We start from the raw sequence: 13017 nt of genomic DNA, 5'->3' as shown, positions 1-13017 counted from the left end.
TTATCAACTTTTAAGTGCCAACAGTTCATTCATGCCTGCAATTTATCAATTTTAAACTTTCCGAGTGACAGAGTTTCCTCCTCTGTCAATATTGTCTGGGCGGCGTCTGTCTCATTGGTAAAGACAAATGCAATGCACTCATTTAACATCTTAGCCATGTCTCTTGCCGCCACTGGTTAATCTTTTTTGGTCCATAAAGAGTCCAACTCCTCATTTTCCCACCCGTTAACTATTGGTTTGCTTTTAGAAAGCTTGGGATTTCCCTTTAGCTGTTAGCTACCAGTCATTTTTCACAATCCCTCTTTTCTTCTCTGATTTGCATTTTCACCTCCCACCCGAACCTTCTGTATTCAGCTTGGTTCTTAATTGTACTTACTAGCCAGCACCTGTCACCAGCACATGTTTTCTTCTTCAACTTTATTTCTATCTGCTTTGTCATCTAACAGGCTAAGGATTTATTTGTGCCAACTTTCCCTTTTGAGGGAATATACTTTGAACTGCCCAAAACAATCTGTTTGGTAGCTCATTGTTCAGCTACTGTTTTTCCAACCAAACATTGGTTCTAGCCTATCTGTCCCAACTCTCTTTGTTCCAATTGGCACTCTCCCTGGTGTGTGACCTTTAAACTCTATGACACAGATCATCTGGCTAAGGAATTTGGAAGTCGTCTTCTCATTAAACACAAGCCACGTACTCATTGGTCTCAAAACATAGGCATGTTTGACTTCTGTAAATGTCTTTTAAGCATTGTAACTGTACCCGCATCCACCAATTCCTCTGGAAGTTCGTTCCACACATGAACCACTCTTTGTGTAAAAAAAAAAAAAGCCCTCATGTCTTTTTAAAATTGTTCTCCTCTCGCCTTAAAATTATGTCTCCTAGTCTTGAAATCCCTCACCTGAGGGAAAAGACACCTGCAATTCATCTTATCTATACCCCTCATGATTTTATAAACCTCTGTTCTGGTAAATCTTTTCTGAATCCTCTCTGGCTTAATGATACCATTCCCTCAACAGCATAACAAGAACTGTACACAATTCTCCAGAAACTGATCAGGTGTACCTTAAAATTCTGTGGGAAGCTAGGGAAGTGAGTGCTGAGCCCCTTGCTGAGATATTTGTATTGTCAATAGTCACAGGTGAGGTGCTAGAAGACTGGAGGTTGGCTAACATGATGCCACTATTTTAAAAAAGTAGTAAGGACAAGCTAGGGAACTATAGACCTGTCAGCCTGAGGTCGGTGGTGGACAAGTTGTTGGAGGGAATTCTGAGGGACAGGATTTACATTTATTTGGAAAGGCAAGACTGATTAGGGGAAGTCATTTGTGAATGGGAAATCATGTCTCACAAACTTGATTGAGTTTTTTGAAGAAGTAAATAAGAGGATTGATGAGGGCAGAGTGGTGGACATGATCTATATGGAGTTCAGTAAGGCATTCGACAAGGTTCCCCATGGGAGACTGGTTAGCAAGGTTAGATCTCTCAGACTGCAGGGAGAACTAGCCATTTGGATACAGAACTGGCTCAAAGGTAGAAGACAGAAAGGTGGTGGAGGGTTATTTTTCAGACTGGAGGCCTATGACCACAAGGATTGGTGCTGGGTCATTTGGTCATTTATTTAAATGATTTGGATGTGAGCATAAGAGGTGCAGTTAGTAAATTTGCAGATGACACCAAAATTGGAGGTGTAGTGGTCAGTGAAGAAGGCTACCTCAGATTACAATGGGATCTTGATCAGATGAGTCAATGGGCTTAGGAGTATCAGATGGGGTTTAATTTAGATAAATGCGAGGTGTTGCGTTTTGGGAAAGCAAATCTTAGCAGGACTTATACACTTAATGATAAGGATCTCAGGAGTGCTGCTGAACAAAGAGACCTTGGAATGCAGGTTCATAGCTCCTTGAAAGTAGAGTTGCAGATAGATAGGATAGTTAAGAAGGGGTTTGGTATGCTTTTTTTAAATTCGTCAGAGCATTGCGTACAGGAGTCGGGAGGTCATGTTGCGGCTTTTCAGGACATTGGTTAGGCCACTTTTTGAATATTGCATGCGTTTCTGGTCTCCTTCCCATCGGAAGGATGTTGTGAAACTTGGAAGGGTTCGGAAAAGATTTACAAGGATGTTGTCAGGATTGGAGGATTTGACCTATAGGGAGAAGTTGAATAGGCTCGGTCTGTTTACTCTGGAGTGTTGGAGGCTGAGGGGTGACCTTATTGAGGTTGTAAAATCATGATGGGTAGGATAAATAGACAAGGTCTTTTCCCTGGGGTGTGGGAGTCCAGAACTAGAGGGCATAGGTTTAGGTGAGAGGGGAAAGATATAAAAAAGACCTAAGGGGCAACGTTTTCACGGAGAGAGTGGTGCATGTATGGAATGAGCTGGTACAATTGCAACATTGAAAAGGCATTTGGATGGGAATATGAATAGGAAGGGTTTGAAGGGATATGGGCCGGTTGCTGGCAGGTGGGACGAGATTAAGTTGGGATACCTGGTCGGCATGGATGAGTTTCTGTGCTGTACATCTCTATGACTCGAAGAGGCTTGCCAACATCCCATGCAACCTCAACATGACGTCCCAACTCCTAACCTCCTCCTCAGTGTAACTCTCCTCTACCCTGTCGGTTTCAACCATTCTGCTTTTCTTCCTTACCTTACACTTTGTATGAGGTTAAAAAAAACTTTAAATCTCTTTGTTCCTTTTGTGACCATTGTGCAGCCAATGAAATATTTTTGGAGTATGGTCGCTGTTAAAATGCTGGAAACTTAGATGCCAATTTGTTAGCAACAAGCTTCCCAAAGCAGCAAATAAGCTGACCTTAGGGGGAAGAATGTAGTGCTTTGGTAACTTGACATTGTCATAGAGATGCACAGCATGGAAACAGACTATTCGGTCCATCTTGTTCATTCCGACAAGATATCCTAAGTTCATCTAGTCCCATTTGCTAGCACCTGGCCCACATCCCTCTAAACCCTTCTTATTCATATACACATCCAGATGCCTTGAAATATAATTGTTACAGCCTCCACCACTTCCTCTGGGGCACCACTCTTTGCATGAAAAAGTTGTCCCTTACATCCCTTTGAAATCTTTCCCCTCTCACTGTAAACCTATGCCCTCTAGTTCTGGACCACCAACCCCAGGGAAAGGACCTTGTCTATGGACCCTATCCCATACCCCCTGTGATTTTATAAACCTCTATAAGGTCACCCCTCAGCCTCCGACCCTCCAGGGAAAACAGCCCCAGCCTATTCAACCTCTCCCTATAGCTCAAACCTTCCACTCTGGCAATATCCTTGTAAATCCTTTCCGGACCCTTTCAAGTTTCGCAACATCCTTCTGATAAGGAGACCAGAATTGCGCACAGTATTCCAACAGTAGCCTAACCAATGCACTGACCTCCCAATTCCTTTATTCGATGCTTTGACCAAATACCACCTTCGCTATCCTACCTACCTGCCACTCCACTTCCAAGGGACTATGAACCTGCACTCCAAGCTCTCTTTGTTCAGCAGCACTCCCCAGGACCTTACCATTAAGTGTTTAAGTCCTGCCCTGATTTGCCTTATCTAGTGGTCCAGGCTAATGTCCTAAGAAGTTAGGTTCAAATCCCACGGCAGTTTGTGGAATTTAAATTTAATTTCAATATTGAAAAAAAAAGTGCTGGTACCAGTGATGGTGACCATGAAATTATCATCAATTGTTCTAAAAATGCATCTGGCTTTTTTCGTCCTTAATGGATCATCCTTATCTGGTCTTCCCCATGATTTACTCAAGACCTGCAGCAATGTTATTGACTCTTAACTACTCTGTGAAATGTCCCAGCAAACCACTCAGGGCAAAGGCTGTGAGAGAAGAACAATTGCTGGCTTTGCCAGTGACACACTCATCCTAATAAAGAATAAAGGAAAAAAAACTGGTAATAACAGTTTCATTTTTCTTGAAGGTTCTCATGTTGCTGGAATGCCTGGGAGTAAACAGGGACCAGTTCCTGTTACTCGTATGTTTGGAATTACGATGGAAGGGAATAGTGTCTGCTGCCACGTGCATGGATTCATGCCTTACTTCTATGTTAAGGCACCACCTGGTGAGATTTTGCAAACTCTTACAATACTGGGGATGGTTTATCTTTTATCAAGATGGGTGATGGTGCTGTGCTCATTCCATTTTAGTTTACTCTTTTCCACACCAAGTACTGCCCATTCAGTTATAACATGAGAGCTGCTATATAATGTTCATTCTGATTGTCCTTGCAATACATTTTAACCCTGAGCTCAGAATGCTACCAGTATAAATCTATTAAATTTCCCAAATAAGTTATCTTTTTGTTTTGGTTGGTGAGATTGCCTATTTTCTTTCTCTGTTATAGATTTTTGTTTTATTCAGCTTCTAATGAGAACATAAATAGGGCCAAAAGTTGGCTTTTTAATCCTTTGAGGTTGACTTTTTTATCTGAAAGACCAGATTTCATCATCTAGATACCCCTTGATTTCTTTAATGCTTTTAAAAATATGATATCTGTCTTGAGTTACTCAATGGCTGAGAATCCATCAATCTGTGTTGGAAAATTACAAAGGTTTATGATTTTTGAGTGAAGAAATTTCTCTTCATCTCAGCCCTAATTAGCTGATCTCTTATTCTGAGATTATGATCCTGATTCTAGACTCCAACCAAACTTAACATGTACCCTGTTGAGCCTCTTAAGAATTTTGTGTCACTGAGCCTGTCAGTTTCTTTAATTCTAGAGGGCATAGATCTAATGAAACCTTGGGGCAGAGGAAAATGGGACACTGTGACAGTCCCTCAAGCACTTGCCATTTGTGTTTGTATTCAGGTTAATTTAGTAGAATTCTAGAGTTTTATTTTGTTCTCCTTTTCAGTTTGGACCTCTGTTCCTCATGTTGCATTGTGTTGGCCTGGGAGATTAACTTAAAAAGGAGTGTTTATACAATAATACAGCATTGAAGGAGGCCATTTGGCCCATTGAATCTGCACTGGTACATTTGAAGAGTAGCCCCATCAAGTTGCACTCACCATTTTTTCCACATGCCTCTACAATTTTTTTTCACTCCAGTATTTATTGAAACTGTTACAGAATCTGTTTTTGTCATTCCATTCTCATGAAGCTAGTAAAGACAAATTATTGTGCATCTCTTTTTACTCTGAGAATGTGGCACTTTCGGAGAAAACTTCCAAAGACATTGAGAGTCTGTGTGACTTTGTGTTAATCATTGGGAAAACTGCAGCCAATTACATGGGAAAGACTCGAACATTGACATGGTTGAGACTTACGCAAGTTTTTTTTTTAACCTGAATGTTCAGTGGCACAGTTACAAAGACTGCACTCCACCCTGACACAAATTTGCAGTGCCATTTTGATTAAAAAGTGGTTGAGACCTCTTATGGTGATATGCCTTACAGCTCTAGAACTTCTTGCTACATCTGTGAGACTGTTTTGTTTTAGTAACCAAGGAATACAATTTTTCTAACAGGATTCGGTTCAGAACAGCTCCATGATTTTCAACGGGAATTGAACACAATTGTGATTAAGGACATGAGATCAAATAAGGACAACATTTCTCAAGCAGTTTTGGCAGTTGATATCTGTATGAAGGAGAGTAAGTACTGAATTCAATAGTGTGGCTCCCTGCAGTTCTTTCCGTATAATGACAGGGGAACCAGAACAAAGGCCAATGTTTACGTTGAGAAGTGCCATAATAGTTGAAAGTAGTAGGAGAGATTATGAGGCAAATCAGAAGCTCTTTAAGAACCTGTAAGTTGTTGCTGGAATAGGAAGTTATGATACTTTAGTTTTCAGGGAAGAAGATTCTAGCAAGAGATTTGAACACTTGAATTAGGAGCAGTCATAACCCACTTGGTCCCTCAAGTCTGCTATTCAGTGAAATCATGGTTGATCTTATTATTCTATACTCCTGCCTCTCCCTGACAATCTTTCACTTTATTGTTGGTCAAGAAACTATCCATGTCTGCTTTACAAATATTCAAATACTGTGCATCCACCTCCTTTTCAGGAAGAGTGTTCCAATGACTAAAGGACTGTCTGAGAAAATAATTCTTCCTATCGTTAATGGGTGACTCCTTATTTTGGAACATATCCCAAATGCTTTCTGTCAAGACCACTCATGACTTGGTCTGTTTCAATCAAGTTGCTTTTCACTGTTCTGAACTCTAGCAGATACAAGCCTAGTCTGTGCAACTTTTCCTCATGAGATAACCTGTTCGTTTCAATTTTTAATTTTGTAAACCTCCTCTCCACTGCTTTCAGTGCCATGCCATTTCTAAGTAAGGAGATCATATTGTATTCTACTGATCTCACACATGCTCCTGTAAAACTGAAGCATAACCTCCTACTTGTGTATTCAATTCTTATTTCATTAAGCAGTGACTCTCACACTAGGACACACTGATCCATTTGCAATCTCTCACCATTTAGATAATATGCTTCTTTCTTAGTCTTCCTGCTAAATAGACTTCACATTTTCTGACAATGTGTGCATTTGCCAGATCTTTACTTAGACATTTAGCTTTCTATATTTGTAGCCTCCTTATGCCCACTTCACAACTCACTTGCCTACCTATCTTTGTGTTGTCAGCAAATTTAGCAACTGTGCCTTCTGTTCTTTCATCCAAGTCATTTATATAAATTCTAATAGCTGAGGCCCCAACACTGATCCTCATTACACACTACTCAGCATTTTGGCACCCAAAAGATAATCAATTTACACCAACTCTGTTTCCTTTAAGCTAAACAAGCTTCTGCCATACCATGAGTTTTTGTTTTCTGCCATAGCTTTTGATGTGATACTGAATCGGATGCTTTCTGGAAATTGAGGTATAGTGCATTCACTGGTTCCCTTCATCCACAGTGTATGTTACTTCCTCAGAGAACTCCAATAAATTAGTTAAATATGATTTCACCTTCACAAAGCTATGTTGACTGCATGACAATCTTTCTAAGTGCCCTACTATAATGTCATACTGTAATACCTTCTGGCATTTTCCCAATGTCAGATGATAAGGTAACTGGCCTATAGTTTCTTGTTTTGTTGTCTTCCCTTTTTGAATACGTGAGTCAATTTTGTTACTTTTAAATCTAATGGAATCTTTCATAAATCTAGGCAAATTTGGAAAATTAAAATATACACATTAAAATTGACTAGTGAAATAGTTAATACCCCAGACTGAATTCCCAACAGGATTGGGGATTTGTCAGCCTGCAGCTTCGGTACCATCTCGCTGGCAATTTTAATATTTTATCCCCTCCCTCCAGGTTGACAGCTTTTTCTGTGATGTTGTTTTATTCCAATGCAAAATACCTGAACAATTCATACACCAGTTCCTTATTTCCCCAGGCTAATTTAATAGGGCTGACACTCTAGCTATTTTATGTTTTAAATATCTATAAAAACTTAACTGTTTTTATATTTTTTGTTGATTTTCTCTCAGCCTTTAATTTTTCCCTCATTCTTAGCTGTTCTTTACATTCTGTACAATTTTCTGACTTGCCACCTGTCTTTGCATAATTATAAGTTTAATACACTTTTTTTAAAGCTAACAATGAATGGTGGGCTGTACCTTGGAATTTCTCTTTCTCATTAAAATGTACCCTGTGCATTCTGAAATATCGCTTTAAGTATCTGCCATAGTGTCTGAGTTCTATCCCTTAACCTCACTTGCTGATTTGCTTTTGTTAGCTTTGCTTTCATGTCCTCATAATTGCTCTTCATTAAAATACTCGTCTTGGACTCTATCTTTTCTTCCTCAAACTGAATGTAAAATTCAGTTTACACTATGATTGATACTACCTTGGGACACCATCACTGAGGTTGTTAATTATTCCTATCCTGTTGTAAAATACCAAATCTAGTATAGCTTGCACGCTGTTTGGCTGTAGAAAATATTGTTCTAAGGAACTATCTCAAAAATATTCTGTGCCCACCTCATCTTGGCTACTTTTGCTCATTTAATTTTTCCAGACTAAATGGATTTTAAAATTCCCATGATTATCATTTCGCCTTGCTGTCAAGATCCAAAATTTTTTTCTTGATCTGGTTACAGTTGGAGGGTGTGTGCACCACTCCCACAAATGATTTGCCATTATCATTTCTCATCACTATTCAAACTGCTCCTATGTAAGGTTCCCTGAAATTAGATCAACCCTATTGTTTGATATAAGTGAGGGCTACAATAACCATGTCACAATTGACCTGAACACTCCTGGGTTAGGACAAGGGCAAGTTTTTGATTCCCAGTCATTATCCTTAAGGCTGCTGGTAAGAGTGTCTTTGACTGTCCAGAGAGCACACCACACTCCTCTCCTATGCAGTCATACTGTCTGGATTTACATGGGAGAGTGTCAACTTGGACAAGATACCTGCCATTTCCAAAACAGGGTTAACTATATTAAGGAGAGGCAATGAGAAAATTATTGTTTCAATTTCCTAAGGTTATGCTTTCAGCAGGTAAATGATATGTAATTACAGATATGTATGGTTATGGAGGAAATACTAAGACACCGTTTCTGAAGATTACGATGGCGCTACCTCGTTTAATCGCTCCTGCTAAGCGCCTGCTGGAGCAAGGATTCCGCTTTGGTTCAATTCCGATGTGTAATTATCAGTCATATGAGGCCAACATAGACTTTGAAATCAGGTACTTGCTGTTCCTTTGTGTTCAAACAATTGTATAACAAAAGGCTTGCATTTATGTACCTTCTTTCACAACCTCAAGGCATCTGAAAGTGAGCACAACTGATGAACCACTTCTGCAATGTAGTGAATGCTTTAATTTATGCAACATGGCAAGCAATTTGCATATAGCAACCTCTGTCAAGCAGTTGTGAGAAAAAAAACAGGTTTTTTGGGGAGGGTGTTGTTGGTTGAAAAATAAATATTGACCAAGACATTAGGGAAACCTCCCCTTCTCTTTGAGTAGTGCTTTTGAATCTTTTATAGTCACCTGAGAGAGTACATGCGCTTTGGTTAAATGGTTGAACTTAAAGACACCACCTCTGAGAGGATAGTGCTCTCTCATATAACAGTGTGAGCATAGACATATGTGTTCATGTCTCTGGATTGGGACTGGAATCACAGCTGCCTAATCCTGGCGACGATGCTAGCAATTAAACAATGGCGAAGGAATGAGTAGTCACCACTTTTTTTTTTAAGATAAAACTTCTGTACTTTTGGGGATGGAAAGGTAATAATCTAAACCTGTTTGAAATGTGCTTTGTTTTATTGCTTGTAATTTTGTTTTTGACATTGGGGCTGTCTGTGAGCTTCGGAATGGCTCAGGTGACAAAGTGGGTGCAGTCACTACTGTTTATACTATCTGTGCTTAGCGTAGTCAACTGCTTACATTTTTAAACAGTGCTAACCATGTGCCCTGACCATAATTGATTATATATTACACCCATAGTGTAATGCTGACTACCTCAGGTCTTCAAGAAGCTTTTCTTATCTCATTAATTCTCTATTTTCTCATCAATAAACCTCTGTTGGTATCAACTTTGCGCAACGTTTAATTTGCTGGCTTCTTTGTCCTATTCAGTTGGGTGATTGCCCTGCCTTGAAGTACAGTATATGTAAAGTAGTATTGGTATTGCACAGGAGGTATGCAATGATCATCTCCAGCAAGAGATCACTCCTTGATGTTCAACACCGTATGAATTGTTGAATCCCCTTGAGATTACCATTGATCAGAAAAGAACTGAAACAGCCATATACATACTGTGGCTACTACAGCCAGATAGAATCTAGGAATTCAGTGACGAGTAACTTAATCCTAGACTCTGTCCACCATTGACAAGGCACCTACCAAGAATGTGATGGAATATGCTGCACTCATCTGGATGCGTGCAGCTCCAACAACCTCCCAGAAGTTGGACACCGTCCAAAACAAAGTAACCCTCCCACCATCATGAACTGCCTTCACCATCAAACCACAGTGGTGGCAATATATATCGTTTTCAAGCAGCACTGTAGGGATGCAGTAAGATTCTTTGGAGAACGCCTTCTGAATCTGATGTTTACCATTTGGAAGAAGGAGGCCAGCACACACCCAAAGATGTACAGGTTAGGTGGATTGTGCATGCTAAATTGCTAGTGATCACTGATTTGTGGACTGGATGGGTTAACTATGGTAATTGGGGCGGGGATTACAGGACGAGGCCGAGATGCTCTTCAGAGGGTTTATGCACACTTGATGGACCAAATGCTCTCTACCTGCAGGATATGGATTCCATGATACCTGCAAATTTCCCCTTCAAATCATCCACCACCCTGACTTGGAGCTATATTGCCATTGCATCACTATTGCTGGGATAAAATTCTTGGAACTCCTAATAGGACTCGGGATATTCCTACATTGCATGGACCTCAGTGATTGAAGAAGGCATAATTCTCCAGGACAGTCAGGGGTAATAAATGCGGACCCAGCCAGCAATGAGACCTTTATCAATTGGGTCAATAGGCTGAGTGTCAGATGGAGTTTAATTTGGGTAAATGTGAGGTATTGCATTTTGGTAATAGAAACCAAGTACAAGACTTATACAATTAATGGCAGGTCCAGGGTAGTGTTGTAGAACAGAGACACCTAGGGGGTTCAGGCACATAATTCTTTGAAATTTGCAACACAGGTAGACAGGGTGGTTAAGGACTTTTGTATGCTTGCCTTCGTTGCTTAGACCTTTGACTATAGGATTTGGGATGTCATGCTGAGGTTGTGGAAGTTGTTGGTAGCCTCTTCTGGCGTATTGTGTGCAGTTCTGGTAACCCTGCTAGAGGAAGGATGTTACTAAACTGGAGAGGATTCAGAAAATATTTGCCAGGAATGGAGGATTTGAGATATTAAAATAGAGTGGGATTTCTTTCACTGGAGTGTAGGAGGTTGAGAAGTGACCTTTATAGAGGTTTATAGCACCATGATGAAGTGAATGACGAGGGTCTTTTCCCTTGAGTGGGGGAATTCAAATCTAAGTGGCATACTTTTAAAGTGAGAGGAGAAAGACTTAAAAGGGATCTAAGGGACACCTCTCTTACACAGATTGGTTTGTGCGTGGAATGAACTGCCAGAGAGAGTGGTGGATGCAGGTACAGTTACAATGTTTAAAAGTTTTTGTTGCAAACATTTCGTCCCCTGTCTAGGTGACATCCTCAGTGCTTGGGAGCCTCCTGTGAAGCGCTTCTGTGGTGTTTCCTCCGGCATTTATAGTGGCCTGTCCCTGCCGCTTCCGGTTGTCAGTTTCAGCTGTCCGCTGTAGTGGCCGGTATATTGGGTCCAGGTCGATGTGTTTGTTGATGGAGTTTGTGGATGAGTGCCAGGCTTCTAGGAATTCCCTGGCTGTTCTTTGTTTCGCTTGCCCTATAATGGTAGTGTTGTCTTAGTCAAATTCATGTTGCTTGTCGTCTGCGTGTGTGGCTACTAAGGATAGCTGGTCGTGTCGTTTCGTGGCTAGTTGATGTTCATGGATGCAGATCGTTAGCTGTCTTCCTGTTTGTCCTATATAGTGTTTTGTGCAGTCCTTGCATGGGATTTTGTACACTACATTAGTTTTGCTCATGCTGGGTATCGGGCCTTTCGTTCTGGTGAGTTGTTGTCTGAGAGTGGCTGTTGGTTTGTGTGCTGTTATAAGTCCTAGTGGTCGCAGTAGTCTGGCTGTCATTTCAGAGATGTTATTGATGTATGGTAGTGTGGCTAGTCCTTTGGGTTGCGGCATGTCCTCGTTCTGTTGTCTTTCCCTTAGGCATCTGTTGATGAAATTGCGCGGAAACGGATTCGCCAAAAACGGATACCCACGCAATTTCATCAACAGATGCCTAAGGGAAAGACAACAGAACGAGGACATGCCGCAACTCAAAGGACTAGCCACACTACCATACATCAATAACATCTCTGAAATGACAGCCAGACTACTGCGACCACTAGGACTTATAACAGCACACAAACCAACAGCCACTCTCAGACGACAACTCACCAGAATGAAGGACCCAATACCCAGCATGAGCAAAACTAATGTAGTGTACAAAATCCCATGCAAGGACTGCACAAAACACTATATAGGACAAACAGGAAGACAGCTAACGATCCGCATCCATGAACATCAACTAGCCACGAAACGACACGACCAGCTATCCCTAGTAGCCCCACACGCAGACGACAAGCAACATGAATTTGACTGGGACAACACTACCATTATAGGGCAAGCGAAACAAAGAACAGCCAGGGAATTCCTAGAAGCTTAGCACTCATCCACAAACTCCATCAACAAACACATAGACCTGGACCCAATATACCAGCCACTACAGCTGAAACTGACAACCGGAAGCGGCAGGGACAGGCCACTATAAATGCCGGAGGAAACACCACAGAAGCGCTTCACAGGAGGCTCCCAAGCACTGAGGATGTCACCTAGACAGGGGACGAAACGTTTGCAACAAAAACTTCCAGCTCGGCGAACAGAACCACAGCAACGAGCACCCGAGCTACAAATCTTCTCACAAACTTTGAACAATGTTTAAAAGATAGTTAGATAAGTTCATGAATAGTTAAAGTTTGGAAGGATATGGGCCAAGCGCAGGCCAATGGGATGAGTTTAGTTTGGGAACATGGTTGATGTGGACTGGTTGGATTGAAGCATCTGTTTCAGTGCTGTATGACTCTAATGCCTACATATCCTTGAATGAGTAAAAAATGACTGTTCAGTTGTGTTGTCCGTTCCCCTTTTTTTAATGGAAGTCTGTAAGTGGCAGTGACTTCTGTATGTGCAAGGTCACTGCGTTGAAATGCGGATTGGCAAAAGCAGGTCTTGCAGGTGGCAGTGCAGCTTAAAAGAAATGTTGGCTGTCATTTTTCTGTTCCTTGTTCTCACCTAAAATTGTCTATTTATCAGTTTTGCAGAGGTGTTGCGCAGAGGAAACTTCAGGCATGCTGCACCAAGCCATCTTTTGAAAGAGACAGATTTATAGAAATGTACAGCACGGAAACTGACCCTTCAGTCCAAC

The 13017-nt window shown here is 41.1% G+C and overlaps 1 protein-coding gene across 1 annotated transcript in view; it reads left to right on the top strand.

Moving 5' to 3' along the window:
* Positions 1-13017, top strand: part of pold1 (polymerase (DNA directed), delta 1, catalytic subunit) — a 109888-nt gene that overhangs the window by 10887 nt on the left and 85984 nt on the right. Inside the window, exons 4-6 of the mRNA XM_043679658.2 lie at positions 3942-4082; positions 5488-5613; positions 8500-8668. Coding sequence (XP_043535593.1) covers positions 3942-4082; positions 5488-5613; positions 8500-8668 — 436 coding nt within the window. The remainder of the gene's footprint in view (positions 1-3941; positions 4083-5487; positions 5614-8499; positions 8669-13017) is intronic.

This window comes from Chiloscyllium plagiosum, unplaced genomic scaffold, assembly GCF_037043375.1.
Source record: "Chiloscyllium plagiosum isolate Xiang-an unplaced genomic scaffold, Cpla_swu_hap1 HiC_scaffold_33, whole genome shotgun sequence".
Taxonomy (NCBI): Eukaryota; Metazoa; Chordata; class Chondrichthyes; order Orectolobiformes; family Hemiscylliidae; genus Chiloscyllium; species Chiloscyllium plagiosum.
Note: the sequence above shows the minus strand (reverse complement) of the source record. Positions and strands in the feature narration are given on the sequence as shown.